Genomic DNA, 15851 nt, shown 5'->3' with positions numbered 1-15851 from the left:
TTTTTATTCTTTGGTTTAGTTTTTAGCAATTCTTCTCGTGGTTTTTGAGATATTTTCATCGTTGCAGCATCAATAATTTTTTCCATGTAGCCTCTGAATTTAAATGTATTTTTCATTTTCTTAGCATTGCTGTCAAAATCTGACTGTTGGCCACAGATTTGTTTAACCCTGTATAACTGGCTGTATGGTAGACCATTCCTGAGGGGAAGGGGATGCATACTATCCCCACGTAGCAGGGTATTGAGGTCTGTTGACTTTGTGTACAAGTCTGTATGTTATGCATCATTCTCGTTGATGGTCCAGGTAGTTATTTTTCTCTAATCAGTCTGCATGGTGAATTTAAGATATTCAGAGCCCTCGTTTAGCAGAGTTTGGAATTAATTTTGTTCCTGCTGACTTCCTTCCCAGAGCAAAAAGACATCATCTATGTATCTCTTCCATAGGGGGATTTTAGAAAGTAGGGGGTGTCTCTGTTTTGTGAGTGGTTCCTCAAATTGTTCCACATACATTTTCTCATTGTTGGGGGCAAAGGAAAATAGGAAAAAGGAAAAACTCTGACTCAAAGATGAAGCAGCTATTGGATAATACCAATTTAGTGAGTTTCAAGATGCAATCATTGGCTGGAGAAACGCTAGGGTCTCTCTACTGAAGGAAGTGTTGCAGGTCACAAAATATAATTTAAAAGTTTGCATTAAGGTGTCTGTAATAGAATATACTAGTCTAAAACAAATATAGAAATTAATAAATGCGTTTCTATATCTTCCAACATCTGTTTTACACTGGAGGAGGAGTAACAAGATGGCTGTGCAGTGGCTTCCAAACAGCGGGCCCCTGTTAGTCATCTAGGGTTAGTACATATCATTGGACTGAACTGATAATACATCAGAACCTCCCTGATGTTGTCCTTTATATTGCAGGTGCTATGGTCAACGAGATTTGTCAACCAGTTACACTAATAAATACTACTTCACGATTGAGTCAACCATTCCGTGCAACAGACAATAAAACGTATGTTAATATCGTTGTCAGGGGTAAGAGACAATTTAACTTTTAACCATCTTTTTTCCAGTTTAGATTCCTTTCATCAAAGATAAGAGTAGAACAAGTGGACAGTTTAACTGTTAGTGTAAAATATATTTATCTGCAATGTATTACAGATTTGCCTTCCAGTCCCATCATTACTGTCTCAGTGAGGTGAAGGAAGGGACCCCTGTCAGTTTGAACTGCTCTGCTGTAACTCCCTGTCCCGAACACTCCCCTGAGCTGACATGGACTCTCCCAACACAGTTCACAACTGAGAACCAACTGCAGGAGAATTCAGACCAAACCAAATCAGTTCTCTCCACGGTGACCTTCACTCCGTCATATCTTCATCATGAGAAGAACATCACTTGTACTGCAGTCTACCCAGTAGGGACAAGCAACAAGAGAGCTGAACATAACACGATGCTTAACATTTCATGTAAGATTTAGTCACCGGTTCCTGAAGAATAGATAATTCTATCATGTTTTCACTGATGATTGTAAAAGAGTGGATTTGATGAGACTATTCAATATACCATATCCAGATACATTCTAAATGAACCCCTCTCCCCCAGTCTCTCCTAAGGACACCTTGGTGTCCAGCTGATCCAGTATTAGTGGGCAGCTGTGTTAATCTGACCTGCAGCAGTACAGCCAACCCTCCTGTGACAACCTTCATCTGGTTCCAGATCTGTGGTAATAAACCAACACAGGCAGCATCTGGACAGAGTTACACCCTCAATGTTACTGTTAGTGATGGAGGACTGTACTTCTGTGAAGCAAGAAATAATTATAAATGCATCTCAGTTCAAGAGGCGTCACTACAGTCCCTGGTTTGATTCCAGGCTGTTTTACGTCCGGCCGTGATTGGGAGTCTCATATGGCGGCGCACAATTGGCCCAGCTTTGGCCGGGGTAGGCAGTCATTGTAAATAATAGTTTGTTCTTAACTGACTTGCCAAGTTAAATAAAGGTTCAATTTAAAATTGGAAGAAAATAAAATGATGGGCTTAGCCCTATTTGGTGAAAGACCATCTTCTGTATACCATCCCTACCTTGTCACAACACAACTGATAGGCTGAAACGCATTAAGAAGGAAAGAAATTCCACAAATTAACTTTTAACAAGGCACACCTGTTAATTGAAATGCATTCCAGGTGACTACCTCATGAAGCTGGTTGAGAGAATACCAAGAGTGCAAGGCTGTCATCAAGGCAAAGGGTGGCTAACTTGAAGAATCTCAAATATAAAATATATTTTGATTTGTTTAACACTTTTGGTTACTACATGATTCCATATGTGTTATTTCATCATTTTGATGTTTTCACTATTCTACAGTGTAGACAATAGTAAAAGAGAGAACCCTTGAGTAGGTGTGTCTAAACTTTTGACTGTATATAATTAGTATAAAATTATACTTCTTGCTTTTGAAAATGCAAATAATTTTGTTAACTTATAAGGAATAGGAAGTACATCACATGCCATTGTCCAACTTGAATTGCAACACTTCAGTTTGTCAGAACTCACTATGGGTGTGATATCATCTCCTTTTCTGTGATCGCTTTTCAAGATCGTAAGGCAAGTGTCGACTTCTTCACTACCTTTTCATTTTAATGTTAAGACTCACTGAACTGTTATGACTGGTAATGATTTGAAATGCTGCTGTTGTTGGTTCATGTTATAGCTTCACAACTGAAAGCCATACACTGCATTCAGAAAGTATTCAGACCCCTTTCCTTTTTCCACATTTTGTTACTTTAGTCTTATTGTAAAATGCATTAAATTATTTTTCCTTATCAATCCACACACAATACCCCATAATGACAAATCATTTCTAAAAAATTGTTTTTGTTATTATGGGGTATTGTGTGTAGATTGAAGGGCGACAACAATTTCATCCATTTTAAACAACATAACAACGAGGGGAGAAAAGTCAAGAGGTCTGAATCATTTCCGAATGCACTGTACGCATTAAGGTTCAATGTAATACATTTGAGTAATTTAGCAGAGACACTCTTATCCAGAACGACATACAGTTGGTGCATTCATCTTATGGTAGTCAGGTGAGACAACCGCATTACATTCATAGTAAGTACACTCAAGCAGGTATCAGCAAAGTCAGAGCTAGTGTGTGTGTGTGTGGGGGGGGGGGGTGTCAAGTGCGGATGTTAGTTCACAAAAGGCCTTTTGAGGTCAGGCTGTGAAAGGGGGGAGGGGGGGGGGTGCTGTGGGATTATTTAAAATGCCCTGAAGGGGTAGGGTTTCTGATGTTTTTGCAAGATGGGCAGGTAGCTTCAGGGGGAAGCTGGTTCCAGCATTGGGGTGCCAGGACAGAAAAGAGCTTGGACAGCCTGAGCGGCAGCTGCCCTCCTGTAGGGGTGGGAGAATGGAGTGCTCGGGTGTTGGGTTTGAGCCTGAAGGTAAGGAAGGGCAGTGTGTTGAGTTACTAAATGTGTGTATGTTTGTACTGTTTCAGGTGATCGGTAGTGTGTGAGTTCTCACATGGCTTGTTCTGAGAACATGTTTTTTCTCATTGTCCTCTTTATATCAGGTGAGTCTTACACACAACGATAACTAGTTATGAATCAGACAGAGGAATAAGTACAAGGGATGATGTTTCATACTATGAGCTGTATTCCCATCTGTCTCAATGTATAGAAAAGCAGAGTTTAATAGTCTGGATTCAAACATTGTGCTCCACATATGTTCATGATCCAGTTTAGGGCATGGAGTCGTGACATAAGGAATCACCTGTACATTGAAATGAGTATATATTTTTTGCTGCAGAGAGAGTGAATGTACTGAAAAGATCATATTACCTCCCTGATGTTGTCCTTCATGTTGCAGGTGTTTTGGTCAGTTTTGGTCAACGAAATTTGATCGCCACAATGCCAGATAGACTGGATGTACTGACGGGCTCCTGTGTGCAAATCCCATGTTCATTTGATATTCCTGACCAACATAAGGATACATTTAACAGCACAATACTAACCTCTGGAGTGTGGATAAAAGGAAACCAATACTTTGGTGAGCGTCCGGACAGAGTGATATTTAACAGTAGTGAGACGGTCAACAGATATCAAGGGACGATAACTGGAAACATGTCCCAGAAGAACTGCACCACAGTCTTCTTCAATGTAACCACCAGTTACTCTGATAAATACTACTTCAGGATTGAGAGTAAACCATTCCGTGGAACAGACACTGAAAAGTCTGTTAATATAGTTGTCAGGGGTAAGAAAAAATTTAACTGTTTACCAACTATTTTTCCCAGTTTAGATTCCTTGCATCAAAGATAAGATTAGAACACGTGGACAGTTTAACTATTAGAGTAAAATATATTTATCTACAATGTATTACAGATTTTCCTTCCAGTCCCATCATTACGGTCTCAGGTGAGGTGAAGGAAGGGACCCCTGTCAGCTTGAACTGCTCTGCTGTCGCTCCCTGTCCCGAACACCCCCCTGAGCTGACATGGACTCTCCCAACACAGTTCACAACTGAGAACCAACTGCAGGAGAATCCAGACCAAACCAAATCAGTTCTCTCCACGGTGACCTTCACTCCGTCATATCTTCATCATGAGAAGAACATCACTTGTACCTCAGTCTACCCAGTAGGGACAAGCAACAAGAGAGCTGAACATAACATGATGCTTAACGTTTCATGTAAGATTTAGTCACAGGTTCCTGAAGAATAGATCATTCTATCATGTTTTCACTGATGATTGTAAGAGTGGTTTTGATGAGACTATTCAATATACCATATCCAGATACATTCTAAATGAACCCCTCTCCCTCAGTCTCTCCTAAGGACACCTCGGCCTCCATCAGTCCAGCTGATTCAGTATTAGTGGGCAGCTGTGTTAATCTGACCTGCAGCAGTACAGCCAACCCTCCTGTGACAAACTTCACCTGGTTCCAGATCAGTGAGGGTAAAACAACTCAGGTTGCATCTGGACAGAGTTACACCCTCAATGTGACTGTTGGTGATGGAGGACTGTACTACTGTGAAGCAAGAAATAGTCACGGCTGTGGGAAGTCAAAGAAAGTGCAGCTGGCTATTAAAGGTAGAAGCATTGGCACATTCAATACGACACAACATTAAGAATATTATAGATATAGATAGATGTAGAAGAGATATACTTCCTCATGCTTAGAAGTTAATTGCATTGTGGGAAACACAAATAAGCTTTGTGATTTGCATATATTCAACAGAATCCTGCACTAAAACATGGTTATATTAATAGTATTACACTTATCATGCAGCCTTATTTTGTCCAGCTAATAGACTCACCACCAATGGATCAACATTACAGAGGAAACGTTCAAGTCCTTTTACTGCAGGATTATTTCACTGCAACAATACTGGATAAATTAAGATCTTACATCTGTACATCTACAGTATGTGTATAATTTGTAATATTAGACAATGTGCAAAATGTTTCCTCTTTTTGGAACAGATGGCTATAATGTGTGTTTTATTTACAGGGCATGAAGAGCCTGTTAACCCAAAGGTTTTTGAGATTGTAGGAAAAACCTTGGGGTTGATTTTCCTTTTCAGCCTGATCGTATTCTCTGCATGGTAAAAAGATATTCCCAGCCTCAATTTTTACATATTTATCATGCTGATTGTGCTTTTGTTTTTGAAAACCTAAATGAATGTCAAAATACCTTTATTCTTGTCTTCCAGGAGGAGGAGAACATCGAGACTCACTACTGGGTTTGACATGACAGACCGTTCACAGGGACTGGTGGGAATGGTAGAATAAACCTTTAAAACCCATCTAGAATGTGTGTTTCAGGAAGAATTGAATGAATTCTGTGTTGTGTAACCAACTGTAACTATGAAGTCATTATTCTTCTGAAGTGTCGGTCCTGACAACTGTTCCTTTCTCTGTGTTCTCTCCACAGAACTCCCCGGTTGGGACAGTGTGCTCTAACCAGGCCACGGCCGGTAGAGGGAACCAGTAACCACCACTTAACAACTTAGATGGTCTTTAAGCACAAGTCAATAAAAGAGGTGCATGTTAATTATTTTTCCAATGGGTGTTAAGTGTTTTTATGTACAATATTGTCATTGTGTATTAGTTTTAAATTGATACTTTTGTTACATTTATAATTGTGTGCTCTTTAGTTATCTGCCTGTTTGTAGAATTTGCTGGGATGAAAAGTGTTTAACTGTTACTATAGTGTTGATATGATGATGTAGGCTACTCTTTATTTTAGACCATTTATTTTGAGTGTTGAGTTCACAGAGCATCTGTTTAATGGGTTCCAGTATAGAGGAACTGCTGAGTTCAACTAGCTCACTGAAGGCAGTTTAAGACCATATAAAGTCAATGATGACTGAGGAGAGAAGACACAGTTAGTTGGAGAGACAGTGGTCTGATACAAGACAGGAAGTTGGTGCAGTAAGTCGACATGATGGCACAATGGTGTTAACGTTTACAAGTCACTGTTTATCTTCCTCTTTTGTGCAGTTGCCAGAATAACAATTGTATCTATTTTCAGTTTATATCTATTTAGAAGTTATTGTCAGTTTTTATGTTGAGTGTTAAATCGAAGAAATAATTGAGACTGAATATCAGGTTGTTTATTAATTGCCCTGCAATAAACCTTTACATTCAATTTCCATGAAATCTTTTGGTCTTATTGGTCCAACATTTAACATCTCATTAAAATGGATTCTATTGAGATTTTGTGTCACTGTTCTACACACAATGTGGAATTATGTTTTTAGACATAAAAATGAAAAGCTGAAAGTCAATATGTATTCAACACCTTTTCCATGTCAAGCCTGAATAAGTTCAGGAGTAAAGATTTCCTTAACTAGTCACATGAGTTGCATGGATTCACTTTGTGTGCAATGCTAGTGTTTAACATGATTTTTAAATGACTACCTCGTCTCTGTACCCCACACATACAATTATTTTTAAGGTCCCTCAGTCAAGCAGCAACTTTTAAACAGATATAAACAGCTTTTCCATTGCCTCACAAAGAAGGGCACCTGTTGGTAGATGGGTGAAAAATAAAATAAATCTGACATTGAAAACCCCTTTGAGCATGGTGAAGTTATTAATTACGCTTTGGATGGTTTATCAATGCACCCAATCACTACAAAGATATAGGCATCCTTCCTAACTCAGTCGCCGGAGAGGAAAAACACTGCACAGGGATTTCACCCACAGGAGGTTGGTGGCACATTATTTGGGGAGAACGTACTCGTGGTAATGGCTGGAGCAGAACAGGTGGAATGGTACCAAATTCATCCAACATGTTTTCCATGCGTTTGATTCCATTCCATTTGCTCCGTTCCAGACATTATTATGAGTTGTCTTCCACTCAGCAGCCTCCACTGGTTTCACCATAAGGTCAGTGGTGACTTTAAAACAGTTACATAGTTTAACGGCTGTGATTGGAGAAAACTGAGGATGGATCAACAACATTGTACTTACTCCATAATACTAACCTAAATGACAAAGTGAAAAGAAGGAAACATGTACAGAATTAAAATATTCCTAAACATGCATTCTGTTTGCAATACGGCACTAAAGTAAAACTGCTTAATTAAAAATGAGCAAAGAAATTAATTCTATGTCCTGAATAAAACGTGTATGTTTGTGGCAAATCCAACACAACACATCACTGAGTACCACTCTTCATATTTTCAAGGTGATGGCTGCACCATGTTATGGGCATTCTATTTAATTCATTTTTAATTCAAGCTGTAAAACAACAGAATGTGGAATAAGTCAAGGGGTCCTTTCTGAAGACACTGAGGATAACAAACATTAGGAACACCTTCCTAACTTTGAGTTGAAACCCCTTTTGTCTTCAGAACAGCCACAGTTCATCGGGGAATGGACTCTACCAGGAGGCGAAAGCGTTCCACAGGGATGTTGGCCCATTATGACAGCAATGCTTCCTACAGTTGTGTCAAGTTGGATGGATGTTTTTTGGGTGGTGGACCATTCTTGATACACACCGGGAACTGTTTGGAGTGAGATAAAAAAAACAGCAGTATTTCAGTCCCTGAAACCAGTGCACCTGGCACCTACTACCACAACTCATTCAAAGGCACTTCCATTTTTTGTCTTGCCTAAACACCCTCTAAATGGCACACATACACAACACATTTCTCAATTGTCTCAAGGCTTAAAAATCCTTCTTTAACCTGTCTCCTCCCCTTCGTCTACACTGAAGTGGATTTAACAAGTGACTTCAATAAGGGATCATAGCTTTCACTTGGATTCACCTGATCAGTCTATGTCATGGAAAGAGCTGTACGATTGGTTCTGTTTTATCACCTAATACCTACTCATATATCCATTGATAGTGTGTGGTAGCCTGATCTGCATGCAGGCACATCGTTTCATTGTATTTCCATACATTTTATCCACATATAGGCAAAGCAGTTTCCACATAACTGAAAAGAGCTTGTTAGTACTTTTTTGTCAGTCCCCCCATATAGCAGCATCAGCGTAGTATAATGTATAATGTCCAATAGTCAATACTTTCTCTCTTCTCTCTCTGAATCAGCTGGTCCCTCCACCTCTCAATTCCTGACCTTGTTCTCCAGAGCCTTCAGCTCTCCCTCCACCTGCTGGGTAAAGTACGCCCTCAGCTCCTGGGTCTCCTTCTCCCAGAAGGCCTTGGGCAGGTCGAAGCTGGATTTGTCTCGAAGGGATACAGCTTTTGTGAAAATGTAGTTTTCTAGCAAGTTTAGCAGAATTTATGCAGCAGGTTAGGATAATTAACGTATCAGGTTATGATGATTAGATGAAGGTACGGAAAAGGGTTAGGATTAGCTAAAATGCTAAAAGAATACAACTTCAACTAGACAAAAGCTTCATCTCATCTAGACTTGACCGTCGAAGAGAGGGCCCTTGTCTACCCTGCCGCCCATGCCCTGCAGGTCGCTGGCTCTCTCCTGTTGCACATGGGACACACTCTTTTCACAACACTTCAATAAGAAATTATTTTGGTAGCAGATTAGGAGCAGGGACAGATTACCGAACGGCCCCAGATAGCATATGATATCAAAATGTGTAGAATTACAGGAAATTAGCTTTAAAACTGAAACCTTTCCTATCGACCTCATGGCAAAATGTGTTGAATATCAGGGAATTAGCTTTAAAACTGCAAATTTTGTCTCAGCCTCATTGCGAAATGTGTAGAATAGCATTATCAAATTGCAAATGTTCCTCTCTGCACCATGGCAAAATGTGTTTAATATCAGGAAAGTAAGCTCAGGGTCCCAAATGAGGTCATCTGATTGTAGCGTTAAAACGGCAACCTTTTATATCAGCCTCATGGAAAAATGTGAACACAAGCATGAGGTGCTATAAAACAGCAACAATATAAAAAATAATTCTCTCTGCACCATGGCAGAACGTGTTGAAACGAAGGAAAGTAAGCTCAGGGTCCCAAATGCCCTCATCCAACCCTGGTTAGGAGAGCATTTTCCCTAAACCTGACTATTTAACCTGACCGTAACCTCAGGCTTATAACATGCTAAGAAAATTCTCCTAATCTGCTACATGAGATCTCATAAACATGCTATGAAAAAGTCAAATCCGTATCAAAGTGGAGTGAAAAGAGTGTCTCTGTGGCATCCAGCCCACCAGGCTCCTCTTTGCAAATAGACTTCAAAGAGGAAGTTGGTGTCAGGGAAGTTGAGTGGTGTGTGAGAATCACTCAGATACAATTACAGTTACTCTGTTTCATACCAAGTCTGTTTTTCCTGTTCATGTTTAATGTCATTAATTGTTGACCAGTTGAAGAAGGATTTTATTGAAATGGATAACACGATTAAAGACAAACGCACAGCTCTACAAATAGCTGTTAATGATGATGACATATTCAAATGAACTCATGAAAACTAACCAAGCGCACCAGGACAAGTTGTCTTCAGAAATAAAGGAACATAAAATCAAGAAATTCAACCAATACAAAAAAGACAAGGCCGAGGATAAAGTCTACTTCTGGAGAAACCCTGACAAGGGAGGTCCTGCTCCCTCTCTCCATGGCAGACGCAGGAGGGATGCCGCTTACTTCTATCCACCCCCGTCTGGTCAACGCTCTACAACCAGCGCCTCATCGGCTTCCAGTGGTAGTTTTTTATTCAACCAGAGACTGGACGGACAGAAGGGCGGAGGAGGCCGCAGGCACGCGCATCGACGAGATGTCGCACCCAACGGGGCAAGAAGAAACGACTATCAGAGGCAGAGGAGACCGTTCACACGGTCCTAGAACCCACGAGACTGAGTGTCTTTAATTTATCAAGCAAGATATTGAGCCCTGCCCATGTCTCTTTGCTTAATAAAGGGTTATCTTCTGTGCCTACAACCCAGTGCAACAATTTTGATGTTAAGGTAGACCTGTTTAAGTTTTTTAGAAACATCCGTTTTAGGGAATACTTTAGCTCCCCTAATTCTGACACTTCTATTGAACCAGCAGGTTGCTCTCCTGCACATATTCCGACTCCTTTTAGAAGCAAGAGTTATTTTATACCTCCAGCCAATCGCAATCACTATCGAGACATATTGCAGACTTGTGCAAAAAGATGTTGGACGTCTCCTTAAGAATAAACAGGGGTCCCAATCTTTCCATAATTTACCTGAGGATGAAGAACAAGCTTTGCTTGATTTACAAACCGACAAGTCAGTCCTTTTTCGTCCTGCTGATAAGGGTGGGTCGGTTGTACTCATGGTTAGGACAGTTTATGTACATGTCATAGACAGCTGCTTGACAACACCTTTTACAAGAAACTCAGAAGTGACCCTACTTCCCAATTTCAGAACACTATCTTTACTGTCCTAGATGGGTATTTAAGATCTGGTCAGATAACTAAAACATAACATGACTTTTTGGCTGTTCAACACCCTAAAATTGCCACTTTCTATACTTTGCCGAAATTACACAAGAATGTTACAAAACCACCAGTGCGCCCTATTGTAGCGGGCATTGATGCAGTAACGTCCCCTATTGTAGTGGGCATTGATGCAGTAACGGCCCCTCTATCTACTTCTGTTGACTTTTTTATTAGACCACTCGCAGAACAGCTCCCCTCCTTTGTAAAGGACACCAGCAGTATGATCTCTATCATTGAATCTCTTGATCCTCTCCATGAGAATACCTTGTTAGTTACTTTTGATGTTGAGTCGTTATACACAAATATTCCACACGAGGGCGGTATTGAAGCTCTGGAACATTTTCTTCTGCAACGTGACCCTAATGAACTACCTTCCAGTGCATGCATTATAACATTGGCTGAAATAGTACTCACACATAACTATTTCATGTTTCTAAATGATTTCTTTATTCAGACGAAAGGTACTGCTATGGGATCCCCCATGGCTCCTAACTATGCTAATTTGTATGTGGGTTACATGGAGAAACAGTCTATTTTCAATCTTTTCAAAAATGTTTTCTTGCCTCACATCATTATTTGGAAACGGTATATTAATGATATTTTTGTTCTATGGAGGGGTGATGCAAAACAGCTCCAGGCATTCCATGCTTTTCTTAACTCCTGTTCTGATCATTTGAGATTTACTATGCAATCTGATACACGTCAAATCAGTTTCCTTGATCTTCTGATCTTGTGTGAAGATAATGTTCTATACACTGATCTTTACAGGAAGCCTACTGATCGTAACAGTTTGTTGAGAGCTGATAGTTGTCACCCACTTCCCTTGAAAAATAGTTTGCCCTACAGCCAATTCTGTCGAATCAAAAGAATTTGCAAAAAACAATTAGATTTCGACAGAAATATGGCTGAGACGCAAAGAAAGTTCAAGGAGAGGGGCTACAAAAATGATCAGATTAATATTGCCATGGAGAAAATTCAAAACAAAACGAGACATGACCTTTTTCAAGGTCAGTCCCGCAAAAAGATGCATTCTTGTGTTCTAACTGCCCGCTATTCAAAGTGCTCTGAACAAATGAAGGGAATTGTTCACAAACATTGGCACATTCTAAAATCCAATGATAGTCTCGGTAATGTGTTTTCGGACCTTCCCTTGGTCGTATTCTCGTGGGGCAGAAATCTCAGAGACCAATTGGTACACTCTGATTTACCACCCCAAGATATTGCAGAACAACGTCTATTAGCGCCCCTACTGGATTGAAATTACAAATGTAATGGCTGTGCTCAATGCAATGGCACTTGCATAAACGTAGATCCTTCAAACACCCACAAACATGGAAATCGATCCCAATCAAAGGTGTTATTACGTGCTCCACTAAGGCAGTTATTTATCTTATAACTTGTCCTTGTGGTAAAAATGATGTGGGTAAAACAAAGCGCGAATTAAAAGTACGTATCTCAGAGCATCGTAGCACCATTAGGTGTAAATCTTGACTTACCCAGTTGCGGCCCACTTCTTGGAGGAAGGACACTCGATTTCGTCTCTGTGTTATATTGGCATCGAACATGTCACCCTCCCTATGAGAGGGGGTGACCTTGATAATTTATTGTTAAAACGAGAGGCTGCTTGGATCTTTAACTTAAAGACCCCTGCGCCCTTCGGTCTCAACGTAGACTTTGATCTGAAGCCATTCTTGTGATTATTGTGACTGCCATTATAATTGTTTGTAAGCTTGTGTAGTCAAATTAATCTATGATCGTTTGCTATCCATTTGTTGTTTGTATGCTGTTCTTTGTAGGACCTTTTAATATTTGATAATTATCCAATGATATTAGGCCACTCTTGGCCATGATTACAGACACCTGTGTCTTTTGACACTATATAAACGAGTGTTTGTGATTATACCCTGATGAAGACAGATTTTTGCATCTGAGCTCCTAGAGTGTGCGGCTCTCTTTTATTTTAAAGTTTTTCATATTGAAACATAATGTGACAACCATATGCTTTGTATCAAACTCTAATTTAACTTTTCTTTTTTATATTTGAATAAATTAATCGTGGATTTGGGTTCATAATTTTACTATATTTTTTAAATCCCACAGATATTCCCATTCAAGCCTGTGAGATACGGGAGAGGGAGATACGGGAGATACAGGAGATACAGGAGATACAGGAGATACGGGAGAGGGAGATACGGGAGATACAGGAGATACAGGAGATACGGGAGAGGGAGATACGGGAGATACAGGAGATACAGGAGATACAGGAGATACGGGAGAGGGAGATACGGGAGATACAGGAGATACAGGAGATATGGGAGATGGCTTTGCTGCCAAAAGTTTATTTTAGCAATTTATTGGGGGCAGACTTAGTGATTCAGGGGCCCGTTTCAAAATGCTGCTGACCTGTCCTACCCCGAGAAAGGGACATTAAATACAGTAGTATTCCTTTAAAATGGTTTCTCATACACATATTAGGAAGTATTTCACTGATGAGATGTGAGATATGCCACATGAATTTCATCACTTTAGTTAGTCAGACCTCACTATGTGTGTGACAGTTTCTGCTGTAGACAGTTTACGTTACCGTCTAAGGCAAGTATCGACTTCTTCACTATATTTTCTGTTCATTTTAATGTTCAAAATAAATGAAAGGATATTAATTCTGAGTAATGAGATTCAATATGTTCTAATGTACTGCTGTTTGTTCAAGTATTAGCTTTACAACTGAAGGACATCGTGTATTTGATATGGGGATGGTTTAATGTGTTGTGTGAGTTAAGTTACTCCACCAGGAAGTGTATGTTTGTACTGTTTCAGGTGATCAGTGGTGTGTGAGTTCTCACATGGCTTGTCCTGAGAACATGTTTTTTCTCATTGGTCTCTTTATGTCAGGTGAGTCTTCCACACAACAACAACTAGTTATGAATCAGACATCAAGGATCAGACACAAGTCAATCAGACACAAGTCATTATATTTTATGGGATGTGCTATATTCCAGCTTTTTAATTGTGTAGAAAAGTGTACAGTTAATTCCTGATTAGTGTATTTAATAGTCTGGATTTAAACTGCTTTGAAAAAGTTTTTGCATATTTTTGATACTGAACATTATCAGATATTCAATAACAAGATGATATTAGATAAATGGAACCTGAGTGAACAAATAACACAACATTTACATACTTATTTCATTTATTTCTTAAACAAAGTTATGCAACACCCAATGCCCCTGTGTGAAAAGTAATTGCTCCCTTATACTAAATAACTGGTTGTGCCTCCTTCAGCTGAAATGAAAACCAACTATACATTTCCTGTAGTTGTTGATCAGTCTCTCATGTTGCTGTGGAGGAATGTTGTCCCACTCTCCCGTGCAGAACTGATTTAACTCAGTGACATTTGTGGGTTTTCAAGCATGAACTGTCACAATGTCTCATTTGGGATTAGGTCTGGACTTTGACTAGGCCATTCCAAAACTTTAAAATGTGTTGCTTTTAAGAATTTTCATGTAGATTGCGTGTTTTGGAATGGTGGCACAACCAGTTATTGAGAGTAAGGGGGCAATTACTTTTTCACACAGGGGAATTGGGTGTTGCATAACTTTGTTAATGAAAGAAAATAAATAACTATAAAAAAGTATAAAAACTCAAGTTCTTTTTATCTAATATTAGGTTTTGGTTGATGATCTGATAACAGTAAAAAAAATAAGTAAAAATAGAGAACCATAAAGGGGGAAATACTTTTTCATGTCTCTGTATGTTCATGTTAAACCGACATCAGTGTGCAGTTAACAGTATAGCTTCCACCACTGTCTCTGTATGTTCATGTTAAACCGACATCAGTGTGCAGTTAACAGTATAGCTTCCACCACTGTCTCTGTATGTTCATGTTAAACCGACATCAGTGTGCAGTTAACAGTATAACTTCCACCACTGTCCCTGTATGTTCATGTTAAACCGACATCAGTGTGCGGTTAACAGTATATCTTCCACCACTGTCCCTGTATGCTCATGTTAAACCGACATCAGTGTGCAGTTAACAGTATAGCTTCCACCACTGTCCCTGTATGTTCATGTTAAACCGACATCAGTGTGCAGTTAACAGTATATCTTCCACCACTGTCCCTATCACCACTCCTTGATAACATACCGACCAATTGAAAAATCACCTGTACATAGAAATAAGTTAATATTATGTGAGCGGACCAAGTCATTTGGTGTCACTCTAAAACAGAAAGGTGGAATAAACAAGTCAGGAGTAGGTTTTCTTGGTTGAACGCTGTTCTCTATTGAGAGATTTCTGACAATACCAACACTTCAACACAATCAATGAGAATCTCCCAAGGAACAACATACATCTTCTTCTTTAGATGAAACAGGAACACAAGACGATTATCTTTAAACTTTAACAACAATCACAGATCTGTCACTGTCTTAATGGATCTTCTTTGGCTAGCTCCCTTCTCTTGGTAGCCATTCTACAGAGAGGGTTAATCTCTCCTCTCCCTGCTGGTTCCATCCTCTCTCTTATAGGGGAAAGAGAATATGTCATTATGACCGTCAGCTGTGCTTAATTACCTCTGGTTACCTTGTCTCAACATGCCTTGTTGGGCTACTATCCGTGAGCCCAGCCTGCCCTCTGGTGGTCCTTCCACAACTATTATTATTGGGAGAGACTGTAACAGTGATGGTATAAACTCTGGATCGCTGATTCTATGTAACGGCCAATGAGAGACTATGAAACCACCGGTCTCTATATATGGTACTCCCCAGAAGAAGCAGTCCTCCATAATAATTAATGGAATTCTACAGTATTTAAATCAAATGTTTCAAGGACTATATTACATATATTTCAGTATTTTGTTGTAGAAGGGACAGTAAAGTTAGTACTCTATAAATAAAATACTTTAATATCTGTACATGTTTATTTATTGTATTTGTTATGTTCAGGTGATATAA

General features: G+C 39.5%; 2 protein-coding genes across 2 annotated transcripts; both read left to right on the top strand.

Moving 5' to 3' along the window:
- The first annotated feature begins 3405 nt into the window (after positions 1–3405).
- On the top strand, positions 3406–4701 carry LOC149979481 (myelin-associated glycoprotein-like). Its single transcript, XM_090189314.1, has 3 exons — positions 3406–3573; positions 3870–4256; positions 4385–4701. Exons 1-3 carry the CDS (start codon positions 3525–3527, stop codon positions 4699–4701), a joined length of 753 nt encoding a protein of 250 aa, XP_090045440.1. The 5' UTR covers positions 3406–3524.
- Positions 4702–4805: 104 nt separating this feature from the next.
- On the top strand, positions 4806–6652 carry LOC149979480 (B-cell receptor CD22-like). The gene is made up of 4 exons (XM_090189187.1): positions 4806–5091; positions 5513–5606; positions 5715–5784; positions 5936–6652. The coding sequence occupies exons 1-4, from the start codon at positions 4806–4808 to the stop codon at positions 5993–5995; spliced, it is 510 nt and encodes a 169-aa protein (XP_090045313.1). The 3' UTR covers positions 5996–6652.
- The last annotated feature ends 9199 nt before the right edge of the window (positions 6653–15851 follow it).

The sequence above is a fragment of the Oncorhynchus mykiss genome, chromosome 11 (assembly GCF_057628025.1).
Source record: "Oncorhynchus mykiss isolate SJ-2025 chromosome 11, ASM5762802v1, whole genome shotgun sequence".
Taxonomy (NCBI): Eukaryota; Metazoa; Chordata; class Actinopteri; order Salmoniformes; family Salmonidae; genus Oncorhynchus; species Oncorhynchus mykiss.
Note: the sequence above shows the minus strand (reverse complement) of the source record. Positions and strands in the feature narration are given on the sequence as shown.